This window comes from Dendrobates tinctorius, unplaced genomic scaffold, assembly GCF_039654945.1.
Source record: "Dendrobates tinctorius isolate UK_male_01 unplaced genomic scaffold, ASM3965494v1 ptg000075l, whole genome shotgun sequence".
NCBI classification, from domain to species: Eukaryota; Metazoa; Chordata; class Amphibia; order Anura; family Dendrobatidae; genus Dendrobates; species Dendrobates tinctorius.
The window spans coordinates 39735369-39755365 of record NW_027361743.1 but is presented as its reverse complement, the minus strand read 5'-3'; the positions used below and the strand labels follow the sequence as shown (position 1 = coordinate 39755365).

The window sequence follows — 19997 nt, the reverse complement described above, 5'->3', positions numbered from 1 at the left end:
TCCATATTGGTGCATAGACCTCCCCTCGTGGGTCCGGGCACCATTTTTTCTTTCTTGCCACTCTAGAGCTTTGTGGTTCCCATAGATATGTGCTGCATCTATCTGACACTTATCGCACATGCGGTGGATAGGCCAGCTTACATTTTCCTTTATGTAATAGGGGAGATGATGATGAGCACATCGCTCCCTAATGGGGGGACAGGAAGGATCTGACACGTCGGATGTCAGAGACCGATACTTTAGTTCTCCAGGACAGAGCTGCTGGAGGAGGTTGGGTCTGAGCCAGTCGTTCCTGTGTATGGGGGGCTTGGCTCGGTCAGTGGCGCTGTTGTTTGACTGACAGCTCTGACTATAGGGGGCCTTATAGTTTGGGTCACATCTTATAATCAAAGATGCCTTTTCGTCAGGAGCATTGTTTCTTCAGACGAGATCGTTCCAGGACTTGTTCTATTTTCAGTCTTAACGAAGAATAAAAAAATTTACTTAAGAATTTAAATTGCAAATATTTGCTGACTTCCGTCCATGCCTGGCCGATACGGGCACTGAGCCGTGCCAAGGCAAATGATTCTTGAGATAATCTTCATTGGAAGGTGAAGTAATGTTGTTGTTTTTTTGTTTTTTTTACATTCACAGTGAAGCAAACTTGATGTCAGACAGACACTTTGTGCAAGCCTTCCCCTCTCATTCAGCCTCTGTGCAGCCTGTGTGCGGAGGGTTTAGGGTACGTGCACACGCTGCGGATTAGCCTGCGGTTTTTCATCTCCACAATGGAGGAGATGGTAAACCGCAGTGGAATCCGCAGAAAGAATTGACATGTCAATTCTTTCTGCGGTTTGGAAAACCGCGCTGAAAAATCCGCACCGTCTGCACTGCGGTTTTTAATATCCATAAGATATTATGGTACTGTACACCGCAGCAGAATCCGTAGCATGTGCACACACTCTAAGGCCGAGTTCACACACTGTGTGCGGAGGGTTTAGGCCGAGTTCACACTGCTGGTCTGTGCATTTTAAGTCAAACAATAGTGTAACTGGCACATTGATGGTTTTAGCATATCCTATGTGAAAACCTAGAAAAGTATCTATTTGGCTTTGTTCTTATCTCCATTGGGGTCTCCTTCCTGTGGCCGAGTTGCTGTGCTTCCTTCCACTTTTCAATAATTTTACTCAGTTGATTGTGAAATATTTAGGAGAGAAGAAATTTCATCAACTTGTCACATCAGTGACGTCCTATCGACCGAGCTGGTATCAGTGAGCTCTTTACCCTGTCACGTATTAGTAATGACCGACTGCATGGTGAGGGGCCGGAGGGTATACATTTATTGGGTGAGGCGCCAGAGGGTATGCATTTGGGGTTAGGGGCCGGAGGGTATGCATTTGGGGTTAGGGGTGAGGGGCTGGAGGGTATGAATTTGGGGTTAGGGGCTGGAGGGTATGCATTTGGGGTTAGGGGCTGGAGAGTATACATGAGGGGCTGGAGGGTATGAATTTGGGGTTAGGGGTGAGGGGCTGGAGGGTATGAATTTGGGGTTAGGGGCCGGAGGGTATGAATTTGGGGTTAGGGGCCGGAGGGTAACATTAGGGGTGAGGGGCTGGAGGGTATGAATTTGGGGTTAGGGGCCGGAGGGTATACATTAGGGGTGAGGGGCTGGAGGGTATGAATTTGGGGTTAGGGGCCGGAGGGTATACATTAGGGGTGAGGGGCTGGAGGGTATAAATTTGGGGTTAGGGGCCGGAGGGTAACATTAGGGGTGAGGGGCTGGAGGGTATGAATTTGGGGTTAGGGGCTGGAGGGTATACATTAGGGGCAAGGGGCTGGAGGGTATGAATTTGGGGTTAGGGGCCGGAGGGTATGAATTTGGGGTTAGGGGCCGGAGGGTATGAATTTGGGGTTAGGGGCCGGAGGGTATACATTAGGGGCGAGGGGCTGGAGGGTATGAATTTGGGGTTAGGGGCCGGAGGGTATACATTAGGGGCGAGGGGCTGGAGGGTATGAATTTGGGGTTAGGGGCCGGAGGGTATACATTAGGGGCGAGGGGCTGGAGGGTATGAATTTGGGGTTAGGGGCCGGAGGGTATACATTAGGGGCGAGGGGCTGGATATTATAACACTGTGATCATGGGACTGAATGAGAATCCTGAATTCAATGATTAACGCTTTTCCCTATATAATGTACATTTCTATAGACCATATTCTCTCCTTTTCAATTATCAATTTTGTTATTTTGTAAAATAAGATCAGATCCCGGCACAAGGAAAATCTTTCTGGGCCTTTTTACGTGATGATGACCCCATATAACTGAGCACAGCCTGTGGCGTTGTTCAGACTTTGTGACTCCCTGTCCTTGGCCTAGATTGTGTCCAGGGGAGTATTGCTCCGGGTCTGACGTGTATAATGGCCGGCACTGGTACACTCTGGCCTTTTTCTGTCCATGCATTACATAGACATATTTAAGAGGAGCAGTGGAATTCTTTTCTTGCGATGGTGCTGCAGGTATAATGAATGACGGGCTGACAGGTTATGTTACAGATTGCAGCAGAGGACCACCGTGTGATCAGTGTCGACGGGGCGAGTTCACAGCTCATGACTGTGGAGGATTTGGTAGCGCGTGCAGTACATGAGGACGCCAGGGCTGCAGCTCATAAACACGAGACCCAGCACTGGAGTTGGTGTCTCTTACGCCATTATACTGACCTCAGGTGGTAAATATCTGACCTCTGGGGGCCTCATCTTTGGGACCACCATAGTCACCAGAACAGGTGTCCAGAGCCCCCTGTTCCTCACTGAAGTTTGAATGGAGTGACAGTCGCAGTCAACTTTCTCCGTCTTCTTCCTAGACACTGAGACAAGCACTGAGGTGGAGGTAGTGATGACAAATGGGGCTTGGAACCCACGTTCTGGTGATCAGTGGAGCCCCCTAGGGTGAGGATTGTCTCCCCTACTCTGTGGATACAGGATAAACACTGTAATGTAAGCTTGTAATATCAGTCAGATTCTCCTACAGTCACATTAAATTGCAATGCAAGACAATATCTAGTAGAAAAAAAACAGAGTGGACAAGGAGATTTCTCAACTAGAACCTCAGGAATATTATTTTGTCGTATGTCACACATTTTAGTTAGCAGCTGATGAGTGTGAAAATACCATCTGGGAACAGAAGATAAAATCTGGGCTGTGCCATGCAGCTGGCAGCTTCACTAATACATGTCTGATGCTGTGAGAACGATGGTGTATTACTTTACTCACAGCCTTGTGCAAAAAAGGGAAATTCCTGAAAATTACAAGATGATTGAGTTTTGCAAACTATTTTTCTCTTTTAACCCTCCACAACAGCACACAGGAGGATATCATCTCATCCTAATAGGGACAGGAAACACAAGAGGTCAAATATCCCCTCCCACCTCCCATCCCCAGTGTTTATCCTGTCCCTATAGGGATGAAGAGGCCATCCTTGGTGCTCTGTGCGAGCAGCAAACATCGGACATCTAAAGGCCCCGTCACACTAAGCGATCTCGCTAGCGAGATCGCTGATTTTGACACGCCAGCGAGATCGCTGTGTGTGGCGGGGATCAGCGACCGGCCCCCCTGCCGGGTATCGCTGATCGTGCTCGAGCGGCCTGGTCTGTTTTCCGATCGCTGGTCTCCCGCTGGCCAGCGCGCATCGCTGTGTGTGGCAGCGTGAAACCAGCGACGCTGGTTGCTAATGGAAATGTCGGGTATCCAGGAGATACTGAAATCCTTTCTACCTTCTACTCTTTCAGGGGGACAAAGATCCTGCGACAAGGAGTAAATGCAAAGTCACTAGCCACAAATGTGTGTTATGTGCCAAATAACTCTCCTCCTCACATGGGAAGCCCTTATTTCAGGAGTGTATTAAGAAAGTTCTGAAGGAGGAACATCCCTCCTTAAGAGAAGACATTAAAGGGATTGTACGTCAGGAGATGCGAGCTTCCCTGACATCCTCCAAGCTCATACCGGCCTCTAGTGCTCTTCTAGCAGCAAAAAATTTTTTTAAAAAAAGGAAAATCTACCTTGCCACTTAAGTATTCCTCTCAGTTAAAAGATCCTCTAGAGTGCAAGATGGAGACACTCCTCAGGGAAAACCTGGGCCTTGCTAAATACAAATGCGGTCTCTACTTCGGTCACTAGCCCAATGTCTCGCTGGTTGTTGCAGCTAGAAGAACACCTGGCAGCAGGGACCCCCAGAGAGGAGATCCTCACTTCCCCTTCAAAATGCTACAGCCTTCCTGGCTGATGGCTCGGTGGAGTTCCTCACTGTGGTGGCTAGATCAGCATGCCTTATTCAGCTCGGAGAGACGAGCCCTGTGGCTGAGATCATGGAGCGGGGACTTAGCATCTAAGATCAAGCAATGTTCCATTCCCTTTAAGGGGAAATACATGTTCAGGCTTGCATTGGATGATTTATTGGAGGTTTCAGTCAAGAAAAGGTCACTGCCGGAGCCAGAGAGTGCCAAAAAGTGGTCCTTTCGGCCCCTCAGGAACAGTCTTCCCAGTACAGAGGTAAAGGAAAGACAGGAAAATGGAGCTACCCCAAAGGACACCGTGGCAGGAATCTTCTCTCCCTGGGCCAGTGTCAGATTAAACCATGAAGCTCAGAAAAGAGTAGGAGGTCGCATTTCTCCCTTCCTAAATAGTGGGACATATCCTGTAACCCATGAGTCCTAGGATCCATCCAGGAAGGGGTGAAGATAGACTTTTCCTCCACAGAGAGTAAGGGTTATGCAGCTCTCTGCACAAGCACTCCAGAGCGCCCTGGAGTCAGGCCTCAGAAACCTATTAGCTTCAGGGCCAAATGGATTCCAAGGGGTCATGACTCCAGGCTCGTCTTAATTGGAAAACCAGACGGATCCCACAGGATTATAATAAATTTGAAGCCCCTAAACCAGTATATTTGTTACAGGAGGTTTAAGATGGTGTCCGTCAAATCGGCAGTTCACCACGGCAACAGTCGATCTACAAGACACATTACTATGTCCCAGTTCATCCCAACCATCGGAAGTTCCTGAGATTCGCACTTGCCCAGGGGTAACGGATAATTCATTCCCAATTCAACGTACTCCCATTCGGATTATCATTGGCACCCAAAATACTCGGAGGACACCCGAGCAACGAGTATACTCGCTCATCGCTAATAAACATCCTTCTTGCCCAAAGAAAAACACCCAACTGAGGGCAAGGATACACATCCTGCAGAGCAGAAGATTGGTGTCCATGAGATTTGCCTTTTCAGTCCTCAGCTCCATGACATCTTGTATCCAGTCAGGCCTGGGCCCAGATGCATACCAGACACCTGCAATTTTATATACTAGCAGGGTGGGAATGTTCCCCCAGATCACTGGACAAGGTGTCCATACCAGCCCGGATACGAACTTCATTGTCTTGGTGGGACAACCCAAGGAAACTGAACAACTGAGTGCCTTGGGTCCAGATGCTGCTAGTCACCATAGAGTTAAATGCCAGCAAGAGGGGATTGGGGGCTGTAGTCTCCTAGACATCCTTCCAGGGTCTCTGGTCAGCTGAAGTCAGCAGTCTTCAAACTTCAGAGAGTTGAAGGCGGTGGAAGAGACCCTCAGGGAAGCTATTTCGGTGGGCCCAGGTACCCAAGTGAGAGTCTACTCAGACAATGTAACCACGATTGCACACCTCTGTCAAAAGAGAAGTTTGAAGTACGAGGATCTAAAAGCCATCTCAGCAAGAATATTCTCTTGGGCCGAAAAGTATCTTTCTATGTCAGCCCTTCATATAAAAGGAAGAGACAACACGCAAGCCGACTTCCTGAGTAGAAGGATATCCTGCAGGGCAGTGGAGTCTGAATCCAGAAGTATTCCAAATGTTGACTGAAAGATGGGGTTGTCCAGATGTCGATCTATTTGCAGGACGCCAGAATGCAGAAGTGACCCACTATTTTTCACTAAGTCCAGGCGACACATGTCGACGCATAGACGCCTTGGCCCTCCAGTGGCAATTCAATCTCACTTATGACTTTCCTCCTATCTCGCTCTTGCCAAGGACTCAACGGAAAATAAGAGACAAACAGACCAAGGTCATTCTAGTGGCACCCCTCTGGCCGAAGAGAAGCTGGTATGGGAGCCTCTACCGGTGATAATGTTAGTGTTAGGAACGGCGGAACGCACTAAATAAAAATAATAAAGTGCATTCGCCGCTCGAGGTCCACCGTGCAGTAGATGATATGACTGCTGCTAAGTGGTGGCAGGCAAGCAATATGGCGGAAATGCGCACCTGGGTTAGAAGTCACCCAGGTGCGCAGAGCAATCTCTGTTAAGTCACAGAGGTGCCAACAAAGACAAATACAATAAGGCTGAGCCTGTTGGAGTCACAGTACTCAGAGTAAATGCACACACGGTATCTGGTCACAGGAGCAGAGCCAAAGACAGCGGAACTGCGTCCGTCTAGACCTACCGTGCGTGCGATGTCGCAACTGCGGACGCCAAGGAGGGCTGCAGCGCGGCGTAGGACACTGCCGCTAGACGACAAAGCTAGTACGCAAGCGCAATGTCAGACGCTAGCAGCTGTGGATGAAATAGTAGTGGCGCGCTGGCTCTAAGCTTAGTCCCTGTCCACATACGTAATATCAGAGGGAAGGGGTTTCAAATGAGTCATTCACCAGAATCATGCATCCATCATCATTCACACAGTAGCAACTAGAGACTATACTAGCGCGCTTTTTATAGCAGCGGGACCTTCCGGAAGCTTCCAGATCTCCGAGATGGACCAATGAGATCTGGAGCAGGACCTGAGCACATGACTTCTGATCTCCAATGGGAAATCGTCTCATGAGCATGCTCAGTAGGAGGACAGAGGGACTTAGCCCCTGGAGAGATTTGCTGCAAGGCAATCTCCTCTGCGGTAAATAAACAGCAAGAGACCGCAGAATGTAAGGGTCTGGATTCCTGCAGAGCAGATGCAGAAACCTGATGCCTTACATTACCCCCCCTCCTAGGGCCCCCTCCTCCCTGAGCCTTCTGATCCACCACCTTGTGCCCATCAGGGGCATAGGCCTCAGACCCGTCCGAAGGCAAGTCTGAATTCCCGGTAGGTGACAAGGAAAACCGGGACACTTGGAAGGCATCAGAGGCGGCAAGGTCACCAGGTTTGAGAAGGAACATGTGGGAGACAACGGGGGGTGGCAAAATCGCCAGGAGCAGAAGCCAAAGTGGAACACCGCAGTGTGTCGGCTGGTGTCTCCACTCTCTATTTAAGGAAGCTATTCCGCGCACAAAAGGCGCAGGCCGGAATATACTTTTTAACCTCCCGAACCCTGTCCGGCCACCAATACGACCCCACCAGGAGTTTTGTGGTCTGCATGTAGCCACAGTGACCACCCCTTCTGGAGGCGTGTGCCCACATGAGAACCCTCGGCCGAAGGTGGGGAGGGACAAAGGTCTTGCCCGGCGGCACAGAGTTTGGCCATTGCGGGGCACTGTTGTCCTGAGAAACAGCGTGTTGACAATGGTAACCGCAAATGGAGTTTTGTGCCGGACGCGCCTCGAGAACAGCGTGAGACACCTCCATGGGCTCTGGGAGTGGAATCTCTGGCTTGGGTGGTTCCAGAGGCTCAAAAAAGTTGGGAGCCGAGGTAACCTTCCGTTTGGATTGAGCACGCTCCAGGCTGCGCTCCGAAAAAAAGAGATCAATGCAGGTGGAAATGGCAATCAGCTCTTCCAAACTTGCAGGAACCCCTCTGGTAGAGAGAGCATCCTTAACATGCTCCGCCAAACCTCTCCAAAACACAGGGATGAGGGCTTTGTCAGACCACTCCAGCTCGGAAGCCAGTGTCCGAAAACAAACGGCATACTGACTAACCGAGAGGGATCCCTGAGTCAAAGCAAGTAGCTGAAGAGAGGTGTCATGCGTGACCCGTGGTCCCAGGAAGACCTGCTTAATAGCTGTTAAAAACTGAGCAGCGGTCCGAACCTCTGGGTCACCACGCTCCCATAGTGGCGAAGCCCACTCCAACGCCTTGCCCGACAGAAGGGAAACAATAAACCCCACCTTGGCCCGTTCCGTAGGGAATTGCGCAGCCAGTAACTCCAGCTGGATAGAGCACTGGCTGACGAAACCCCTACAGGAGGCGCCATCGGCAGAAAATTTATCAGGCGACAGGAGGCGGGTAACTGTCGGCGCGTGGGAGGACGTGGACATACGTTAAACCGCATCTGCGATTGCCTGTACAGCAGCTTCAGTAAATTTCGCAGCTGAGATGGCACTCTCAAGAGTAGCCAACCGGCCCTCCAGCTGCCGAATATACTGTAAGAGTTGCCGCTGTTCTGCCATCACTAGCCAGACCCTGGCGCTAGTATAATGTTAGGAACGGCGGAACGCACTAAATAAAAATAATAAAGTGCGTTCGCTGCTCGGGGTCCACCGTGCAGTAGATGATATGACTGCTGCCAAGTGGTGGCATGTAAGCATTATGGAGGAAATGCGCACGTGGGTTAAACATCACCCAGGTACGCAGAGCAATCTCTGTTAAGTCACAGAGGTGCCAACAAAGACATGCAATAAGGCTGAGCCTGTTGGAGTCACAGTACTCAGTAAATGCACACACGGTATCTGGTCACAGGAGCAGAGCCAAAGACAGCGGAACTGCGTCCGTCTAGACCTACCGTGCGTGCGACGTCGCAACTGCGGACGCCAAGGAGGGCTGCAACTGCAGTGCGGCGTAGGACACTGCCACTAGACGACAAAGCTAGTACGCAAGCACATTGTCGGACGCTAGCAACTGTGGATGATGTAGTAGTGGCGCGCTGGCGCTGACTCTAAGCTTAGTCCCTGGCCACATACGTAATATCAGAGGGAAGGGGTTTCAAATGAGTCATTCACCAGAATCATACATCCAGCCATCATTCACACAGTAGCAACCATACTAGCGCATGGCGGAACGGCCATGCGCGCTTTTTATAGCAGCCGGGACCTTCCTTAAGCTTCCAGATCTCCGAGATAGACCAATGAGATCTGGAGCAGGACCTGAGCACATGGCTCCCGATCTCCAACGGGAAATCGTCTCATGAGCATGCTCAGTAGGACAGAGGGACTTAGCCCCTGGAGAGATTTGCTGCAAGGCAAACTCCTCTGCGGTAGATAAACAGCAAGAGACCGCAGAATGTAAGGGTCTGGATTCCTGCAGAGCAGATGCAGAAACCTGATGCCTAACAGACAGGCTGTCCTGGAAGGCTGCGTTCCTGGTAGCAATCACAACAGCCAGGTGAGTAGGGGAGTTACAGGCTCTTTCAATACGAGAGTCCTACCTGAGGATATTGTAGAACCGGCTGGTATTCCGCCTGGATCCCTCATTTCTACCAAAATTGGTTACAGACTTCCATAAGAATCAGGACATAATACATTCTTTTTGCCAGAACCCAAAGAGCAGGAAAGAAGAAGAGTTTCATTCTCTTGATGTTAGGAGAGCGGTCTTGCATTATCTCCACATAAACAAAGAGTGGAGCAAAAATAAGAACCCATTTATTCAACCAACCTAATGGCCAGAATAGGGGAAAGAAGGCATCCAAGGTGGCAGATTGGATAAAGAGAGCAGTCATTGAAACTTACCAGGTTCAGAATCTCACACCTCCACAGAGATTCACAGCTCATTCCACCAGAGCAGTAACAGTTCGTGGGCGAAAAAAAACAACACGTCCATCAGGCAGATATGCAAAGCCGCTATCTGGTCATCTGTCCACACCTTTTGTCAGACGTCAGACATTAAAGACTTGATTTAACATCCGCCAATGATCTATCCCTTGACATTAGTTTTTGGTATTCCTCCTGTGTGCTGTCGTGGGAAGAAAATAGGATTAGACTTACCGGTAATTTGGTTTCTAATAACCTCCCACAACAGCACGGGTACTTCCCACCCCTCTACTCAATTATTGGATCTAGTAGTAATAAATACAGTTAAGCATTCATACTATTGTGGTCCTTTATAATAACACTGGGGAATGGAGGTGGGAGGGGCTATTTGACCTCTTTTGTGTTTCCTGTTCCTATTAGGATGAGATGACATCCTCCTGTGTGCTGTTGTGGTAGGTTATTAGAAACCAGATTACCGGTAAGTCTAATTCTAGGATTCATGCACTCTTATTGTATCCATAACCATGAAGGAAGAAATGCTGAAAGCAGTGTCTCCCAACGAGCGACTTGTGGCCCATGTGCCCAGTATATGCACCTTCCCAGCTGTAAAAAAATAAATAAAAAGTGTGTGTGTGTATATACTGTATATAATCACTGTAAATTAATACTAGTGTAAAACCCATCACAAGGGTTTATATCACCTGATGATTGAGGAAAACACTTTTCTATGCCTATATAAAAATTGTTAGCCATGGCCTGTTGCCTGGTGTAAACAGATGTGCAGCAACATCATACTGTACAGAGCAATTCTATTAGTGATCATTCTGTCCTCTTGTTTCGTAGGCCCGTGTAAACCATCCATTAAATAACCGCTGATTGGCTTGTATATAGGTTTTTTTTTTAAAGAGAATCTGTCACCTACCCTTTGGCGGGTGATGAAAACAAGGTCCTTCCGGTCCGATGGGCGGTGTTCCCGATGTGTGCCGCCTCCCCATCCTTGCCCGCCGTCCGCAGGATATTGCTCAATTGGAGTAGGTGTACGCAATTTTTTGCGTGTGCGCTAAGCATTCATGGCTAGCGCACGCGCAGTATGCTTTGCCCAACGACGGGCAAAGCCGAAAAGCCGGACTGTGCATGCGCCGTTACCTAAGCCCCGGAACACAGCAAAATACTTCCGAGGCTTAGTTAACCAGCGCATGCGCAGTCCGGCTTTTCCCGCAGTTGGGCAAAGCATACTGCGCGTGCGCTAGCTATGAATGCTTAGCGCATGCGCAAAAAATGGCGCACACCTACTCCAATTCAGCAATAACCTGCGGGCAAGGATGGGGAGGCGGCACACATCGGAAACACCGCCTATCAGACTGGACCGACCCAGTTTTCATCGCCCACCAAAGGGTAGGTGACAGATTCCCTTTAATGGCCTGCACGAGCTCGTGTAAATGAGTGACAGTAAGGAGGCCAAAGTTGTAGATCTGCTCTTCCAAACAGTGACGTTAGCCAGTCTCACTTCTAGCTGGACTGCCATCAAGACATCACAGAGAAATGAGGTGAACTTGCCCTAGCTCCTGCTACAGACAGCACATGTGCTGGATTCTTCCAGGGATGGCTTGACCTGAGAGATGTTAGTCATGTTGATGAAGGGATTAACCAACTTGACTGCGCAGGAGACTGTACCCTGTAACTTATTACCACTGTGTAAATAAAGTGGTAAAATTGTGGTACATTTTTGTTCTGTATCCCAAATCTGTCAGATCATCGCTGTGCATAGCGCTCCATCCTGCATAACAGGTTCTTGGTGATTTGGGGGACTAAGGCTGGTTTCACATTTGCGTTTTTTAGCGCTGGAAAAAAACGCTAACCTGCGCATGCGTTTTTTTCCCCTATCTTTAACATGGGTGCGCATACCTGCGCGCTTGTAAGCGCATGTATGCGATTTTCATGCGCTGCGTTTTTTTGGGGTGTGCGATTGGATTTTCCAGACGCATCATGTTGCATTTTTTGGCCCTGCAAAAAAGCGCATGCACACATATGCGCACGTTTTGCGCTAAAAATGGCCATTATAGCCTATGGATGCGCATATGTGCGCACTGGCATGCTCATGTAAGCGTTTTTTTGCATATGCGGTTTTTTTTTTTAACCATGGAATTTAGGGGTTTGAGTTAGAGTTAGGGTTAGTTAAGGGGGTTTAGGGTTGGGTTTTGGGTCAGGGTTTAGTATGGTTTGGTTAAGGGTTAGGGTCAGGGTTAGGGTCAGGATTAGGGTTAAGTATGGTTTTGTTAAGGGTTAGGGTTAGGGTCAGGGTTAGGGTTAAGTATGGTTTTGTTAAGGATTAGGGTCAGGGTTAGGGTCAGGATTAGGGTTAAGTATGGTTTTGTTAAGGGTTAGGGTCAGGGTTAGGGTCAGGGTCAGGATTAGGGTCAGGGTTAGGTATGGTTTTGTTAAGGATTAGGGTCAGGGTTAGGGTCAGGATTAGGGTTAAGTATGGTTTTGTTAAGGGTTAGGGTCAGGGTTAGGGTCAGGGTTAGGGTCAGGATTAGGGTTAGGGTCAGGGTTAAGTATGGTTTTGTTAAGGGTTAGGGTCAGGGTTAGGGTCAGGGTTAGGGTCAGGATTAGGGTTAGGGTCAGGGTTAGGTATGGTTTTGTTAAGGGTTAGGGTCAGGGTTAGGGTTAGTTAGGGTTTAGGGTTTGGGTTAGGGTTAAGTATGATTTGGTTAAGGGTTAGGGTCAGGGTTAGGGTCAGGGTTAGTAAAGTCATGGTTTGGGTAGTGTGAGGGGCCACCTAAAAATGTTGGAAAAAAACGCAAACGCGGTAAAAACGCGCTAAAAACGCATACAAACGCATAAAAACGCTGCGTTTTTTTCATGCATGCTCATAAAAATGCTTGAAAAAAACGCAGCAGTTGTATGCTTATGTATGCGTTTTTTCAATGCGTTTTTTTGCGGGAAAAACGCGCTGCAAAAAAAAGCAAGTGTGAAACTAGCCTAAATCCTTCTGACATTAAAAATGAAAATTCTGCAGTCAACGTTGTGTACGGATCCTTTGTGAAGGCTTCCCCTTCAAACCTTTGTCAATTGTGCTACATACCTCCCTTTTTTACTAACATGGAGTTGTCTGCCGTGGTACAGATACCTCAGCGCTGCAGCCCGGTCACAGGCACTTTCTCTGCTAGTTCATATTGCATATCCTTTCCTAGGCCAGGTTCACATAGCGTTATGGCAGTCCGTTCAACGCATGCATTAAACGGACTGCGCTAGTGCAGCTGCTCCATCTGCACTAGCAGTGACGGACCCTCGAACGTGGTAGACCGCGTCCGAGGGTCCGTCGTAGCATGACGGCACATCGCTAACGCATGCCGATTATATGCGCTAGGTTATGGCAGTCTGTGGGTGAGTTAATGCATCCATTACATAGCGTTAATGCCGCTTTGTGACGCAATCCGTTAAACGGACTGCCATAAAGCGATGTGAACCTGGCCTTACAAAGCAGATCTGTCAACTCCGTATGCTGCCTGCCCTATGAAAGGACAGATATTACAGCTCCATACTCTGCTCTCCTGATCTACACGTCTCACACTGGTAATGCCTGCTTACATTTATAACTAGTGATGAGCGAGTATGCTCAGATATAGCGTTATCCGAGTATTGCGAGGGCTCGAGTATTATGTTCGAGTTCCCCTGGCTGCATGATTCGCACCTGTTAGGCAATTCTCGCATGTGTTGCGGCTACCTAACAAACAGGAAGTTCCTGCATGTGTTGCGTCTAATAGGTGTGAATCAGGCATGGGGGGTGGGGTTTGAACATATTACTCAAGCCCCCGTGATAGTCGGATAACAGCCGAGCATGCTCATTCATCACTAATAATAAGCTCTGGAGGCAGATTCTCATTCAAATCTATGACCGGACCATAGATTTTAACAGCTCAGTCACATATTAAGAAATAGGTAGATTTCTCTAGAATAGCATCAAATATCACGGTGTCATGTTATTCCGCTTCCTATAACCTACAGGCCCATATAAACAGCTTAGGAGGGTTCATCCTACTGACAGAATCATCAGTCCCTATGTCTCGTGTAGTTTTTCAGAGTTCCTAATAGCCAAATGTACTTTTTTTTCTGTTTGGGCTTCTAGGAATAATATGCTGATGACAGATCCCCTTTCACCCCTAAACTACTGATATATATCTGTCATAAATGGATATTAGTTCCTGCCATATGGCAGAAAATCGGAATGTCACATTGATAGTGTAGGTGCAGTCTAATGTCCCCTACAAAATGGCATCAGAGGTGTTGCTGTAATTCACAGCCAGGCTCTTTCCACGGCTGTAATTGTTTAATCTAGCTCCAATCCAATCAGTTTAACCACATTAACCAATTCTGACTGTGGCATCTAAGGTGTTTGAAGTTGCCCCCTCCATCTTTCCATTATCACTGGGTATCATTAGATTACAATGGCAGCCTCGCCATAAGTATCTGCCCAGTAGGTCAAGCCAGAGGCTGCATGTCAATGTAAGGACAGAGTCAGACGGCCGTATAACTACTGCGAGAAGAGAATCGCATCCTAAAACTCGTACTGGCTGTCGGCTCTCCTGACCTGCGCCTGACAGCCGCATAGTAATCCATCACAGTCTTGCTCAGGTCAGGAGAGGTGCCGGGCCAGTCCATTCAGTGCGATGCGATTCTTCCACGAGTTATACGGCCGTCTGACTCTGTCCTAATAGTGACCTTCCCTAACGCTGAGGAATAGAGTTGAGCGACTTTGGTCGGATCGGGTTTCGTGAAACCCGAATGAAACAAAATAAGTTTCAGATGAAACTCGTCCGACTAGAGCAAAAAAAGTCGAAGTTTCGTCTGACTTTTATTTCCCATTGACTTGCATTGGGGTCGGGTTTCGGACGAAACTCCGACTTTGTTTTGCTCTAGTCGGACGAGTTTCATCTGAAACTTATTTTGTTTCATTCGGGTTTCACGAAACCCGATCCGACCAAAGTCGCTCAACTCTACTGAGGAATACTATACATGCTGATTTTTTTTTTTTTTTTTAAATGCCTTTGTTATCATTAGCAACCAAAGTGTTCTTCTCAGAGCAGTTGAAGTAGATGGAAGCTGAGCTCCGGTTGCTTCCCTAGTAGACCATTTTTGTAAATATGGCCCATTATGTATTGTGAGAATTCATACTTCCCATATTTGTCTCATGCTACAATCGTGAAGTCCACCAGGTGATATTTTCTGGCAGCTTGTAGCCATTTTGAGCACATTCTTTGTCACTGGGATATTTCGGGACTATTGACCTCCTGCTGATGATTCATCCTCCTCTTGTGATTTATAATTGAATTCCAGAGATGTTATTACTGCAGAGAACAAGAGGCCGAGAGCGAAGAAGAAAGACGTTTGTGTGGACAGGATCAGAAAAAATACTAACGCAACAATCTATCCAAAAACTCTTAATACATACCCAAAATAACACTGATAGGTCAGCCAACAATTACTGACGAGTACTCCTGCTTATAGTCTCAGGCTGTACCCTTCTGTCCTACTGTCACGTAGTCCAATACTGCTCCGTGCCATGATGCATCATAACTGTCAACCTAAATAATCCCATGGGTGTAGGCACAAGACCTCCATACTATAAGGAGGGTGTTAGGTGATCTTCAATAATCCAGTACATAGGATATGGAAAAATATTCTAGTGGCACAGATGCAATATGTCCTGACCAGCAGAGGTTGGCACCCCTGCTCCTTGTGTCATCACCACTGACGGACAGACAGAAAAGGGTCCCTGTGCAAGAACCATGTTATGGGCCCATTACAGTCTAATAGCTCATTATAATGCACACCTGTTTCAGAGTCGGTAATGGGCCCTCTTGTGGCTCGGGCTCCTTTGCGGTTGCACCAATGGTATCTCTGCCTCTGGTCATCACCCTTGCACAGACCCTCTATTCACCCTATCCTAATCAAAAGAACTAGAAACACTGAAAAAGAAAGTATTTACATATAAATAAAACTTGCGTATTATGTAGACCTCTAATTGTATCATACACTCAAGACATAGGTAGCAAAACAATAAGTCCCCTGTGTACAGCAGTTTGTTGGGTTTTTTTTGGTGGTGGGGGGGTTGTTCACGATTTCTGAACATTTAATGTATGGTATACGCCAGTATAGGTGATGGATTGTGTAATGCTGATCCGTTTCTGGTGGGCTAATGCTAGATCATGTACTGAGTCCCTGGGTGGCAGAAAAAGCAAAACGTTGATATTGGAATCTGGCAGACACCTACTTCCTTTATCAGAAACTGAAAATATCTAGGTTTATCAGACAAGAGACCTCTTAAAGTGGGTTTCCCACAAAGTACATTTTAATTAATAGATCTTGGAATAATGAGTTCCACCTACTGGATCTGTGCAGGAACATGGTCTAAACGTGCCATATCTCATGAGGAAGCAAAAGAGAGTATACAGACAGGATAGCACGTGATCACAGCTGCTGCTTTCTGTGAGGTTATACATGTTTCTACCTTTTTAAAAACATTTTACCTCACAGAAAGAATGAGCTGTGATCCCCTGCTGTCCTGTCTGTATACTCTCTTGCTTCCTCCCCTGCCAAGGAGCTGTGGTATGATCAGACCATGTTCCTGTACGGTCAGACACGGCCATTACACAGTACACAGCAGGGGGCACATGTATAAGATTATCTCAGCACAGGGACTTTTTTTTTTTTTTTTTTTAACACATCCCTACTGGAATGCTTTGCAATAATGATTAGATATGTCAACGATTATGAAGAACTGTTCTTCTCTTTCTGAGAGTTGATATCCAGGGGACCCATCATATTTTGTTACTTTTTCCAGCCACTTGCCTTTCCTCAGGTTTATCCCAGTTTATTTGAGCTAGTCAAGAGTTTATTTCAAATTTCCGGTAGATTGGAGCTAACGCGCGCCACTTTCATTGAGCTTTGTGTATATGGGTGAGGGGCAGGACGGTTTCTGCCTCATTTGTTTGCACAGCCATGATAAAGAGGAGTCTGGACAGCAGTCTTTGGTTTCCGAATATACACACATTTCCAGTCTTCTCCCACATTCCGTATATTTGTCAGTCTTCCATATTCTATTATGATTACTCCCATTTGCTTATATAAGATTTTTATTATTATTTAAAGGGTCACTGCACAACTACATGACAGCCCACACATGTCCTGTGAATGGTCAATGCAAATTCCATAGCATTTCCTTCAATTCCAATAGTAATGATCAAAAATCAGCTGTAAAATATTGTCATTGGTACAGTGCTTAATTTTAAATGGTTGTTTTCCACCCCCGAGGCTCTGGAAGAAATGTAAAAGATGTCTTTCATCTTCGTACTTTTTTTTGAGGTGTGATTTTTGCCGCAACATAATTTATCTTGGTCCGCGAGAAACCATGCACATAATTGAAGACTGGGTTGCTAAACCGTGACAGGTTATTATACAATGATGTCTAGATCCGAGTCTGGGAGATTCTGGTAATGGAAGTGTGTGATCTTCTGCAGATCGGGAGGAGAATGAGGGAATAAGAGGTTAGGCGGCATGATGCAGGGCTGAACACTTGCACGCTTACATGTACAGGACATTTTTTTTTTTTTTTTGCCGAGCTCTTTTGTTTTCCATTTGTAGGAAGCTGAAGAGAGATTTTCCCAGCGCACTTGTGTTTAGCACCGACGACTATTTCATAACGGAAGATGGATCCTACATCTACGATCCCGATCTGCTGCAAGATGCTCACAAGTGGAACCAGAAAAGAGGTGACCGCTACATGTCCTATCTGTATACACAATACAATGTGTCCCAGCTGATTTACAAGATATTTTTCTATACTGGGTGTATATATATATATATATATATATATATATATATATATATATATATATATATATATATATATATATTACTCTTCATTGCTGGTTCAAGAGTGCTGTAAAGATATAACAGTGAACACAGTTGCTTCACTCCAGCACGTGACCATAGTGGATGTTAGGACATATGTAAAACTAGGTGTCACATAAGCACCAATAGGTGTGCGAAACACTTGTCCATATAGTGTATACCCATATATACACACAAGATCACGGCCTTCCTTGAAGAAGCTGACTGAATTCTAAAGAAAATGTGCTTATTCACACACTGCGGTTTTTTTTCCAATCACATGCTGCTTATTTTTTTCCCTGTGGATTTTAATCATCAATGCATTTTTTCAAATTGGCAGCATGTCAGTTTTTTTTTCAGAATTTTTGCAGTTTTCACTCAAATAAATGGGGAAAAAAAATACACAAGTAATAACAGGTCAACATCAACAGTGCACGTGTTCTAGCTGGCTGTTTTTTCCTAACTCTTTCTGTGCAGAAAAATTCACTGCAAGTCCTAAATGTGAGCGCATACCCTATTTGTGGGCAAATCTTGTTATTTTTTTCCACATCTCACTTTTCCTCCAGTGCTTTCGTTGTGAGGTTGTCGGCAGTATGAATATTTTCAGAACTTTTTTTTTATCTTTCCAGCACGCAAAGCAATGAGCAGAGGAAGGACTCCGATCATTATAGATAACACGAACATCCTGGCCTGGCATATGAAGCCCTACGCAGTAATGGTAAGATAAAGAACTCACTTTTTGGCCCAATGTTTACACCATTTAATCTTTCACATTATGTATAGTTCGTTATCTCAGCCCATTCATGGATCACTGCTCGGTCCACTCCTAGGCTTCCTGCCTTCAGCCCTAGGCACACGTCCTGATGATACCAGTGCCGGTGTTACCAGTGTTGCGTATCCTGTGACATACTTGTGTAACTGTGCAGCATCCATCTGTACTGGAATAAAATGCAATGCAGAAAATAATTTTTATGTGTTAATGTTTGTAAACTTTTGCAGACGCTTTATAGATAATAGAATTTCACAACACCAGGACATATTATAGAAAATGGCATCCTTTAGTGCTTTATATCTTTACCTAATGTTACAGCTATTAACCTAATAAATTGGAAAAAAAAATGATGTGGGATCCCATTTTTTTTTTTTTTAAATAACCAGCAAAAGTAAAGCAGACAGCTGATATTATCAAACTAGGAAGGTCCATGGTTATTGGGCCCTTCCAGACTAAAAAATACCAGTTTGCAGCCGCCCCCAGGAATGCAGAAATTCTCCACTATCCAAAATCTTTTGTTAATGCTTTTATTCACCTTTTGGGATCCATTGTTTGGTTTGGGCTTAAATGAAATTAAAAAAAAATAGCTGTTCTAAGGGAAAGTATGTTCACAAGTGATGAGCGAGCATGCTCATGTGCTAATAGAATATTCGATCACGCCGAAGATAATGTTCCAGTCGCCGTTGGTGCTAGTCTCGCAGGGGTTCAACACATGCATGGATTGCCTAACAAACAGGAATTCCCAGCATGTGTTACGGCTGTTGAACAGCCGCGAGACATGCAGCCGTGGAGACTTGAACATATTTTTCAGGCACTTCGAAGATACTGTAACACGAGTATGCTCGCTCATCACTAATGCTTACACATCAGAAAGCATGGGAGTTGTTAGACTGACTTTAGGAAGGTGAACACAGCTCATGGTGGCCACCAAAAGAAGTACATGTGATGTACAATGTGCAGAAACCTAATCGTTTTTATGTCTCTAATCCATGTCCTTACATATTGTACCATCAGGCGCTTGAGAACGGATATCAGGTTATATTCCTGGAACCAAATACGCACTGGAAGTTCAATGTGAGAGAACTAGCAAGGTATGTGATGGGGAGAAATGCCAGAACATGCACATATAGTCCCTCACAACCAACCACAGTAAGATCACTTCTGAAGTGCAGCAGTTTTGTTCGCGGTTATTAGAGAGCCGTTAAATCTATTATAGTTTTCTTAATCCCATCCATACTCTTTCAACCAAGCCAGGAAACAAAAAAATAGGGCGCACACAACCACTGTCACTGACTCACTTCGGCCAAAAGACAGGACAGCAAGGGTTGCAGTCGCACACGAGTACTTGTAGCCTTGGGGACCCAAAAGATCCATTAGGCCCATATAAAAATATAGAACACCACACGTAAAGGAAAACAGGGGAAAACCAGCAGCAGCAATCACACAGTGCATTATGCAGACCCAGTGGTATCTACCCAATAGCACCAATAGGTGTCAGTATATGCATAGTTTATGTCATGGACCAGGAAAATTTCTGAAAACAGCGATAGACATCAAAGAGTAAGTATAAGGTATAACTTACAAGCTACACTGCACCTGGTCTGGACAGCCGCCCTCCCCAACACGTGTTTCGGCCCTTAGCCTTCATCAGCGTTACTCATATACTGACACCTATTGGTGCCATTGGGTATTATTCCCATTATTCATATGGTATATCTATG

At 46.3% G+C, this 19997-nt stretch overlaps 1 protein-coding gene across 1 annotated transcript in view; it reads left to right on the top strand.

The window, feature by feature from the left end:
• N4BP2L1 (NEDD4 binding protein 2 like 1) overlaps positions 1-19997 on the top strand; it is a 35273-nt gene that overhangs the window by 11787 nt on the left and 3489 nt on the right. The window contains exons 2-4 of the mRNA XM_073583189.1: positions 17256-17383; positions 18134-18222; positions 19291-19367. Coding sequence (XP_073439290.1) covers positions 17256-17383; positions 18134-18222; positions 19291-19367 — 294 coding nt within the window. The remainder of the gene's footprint in view (positions 1-17255; positions 17384-18133; positions 18223-19290; positions 19368-19997) is intronic.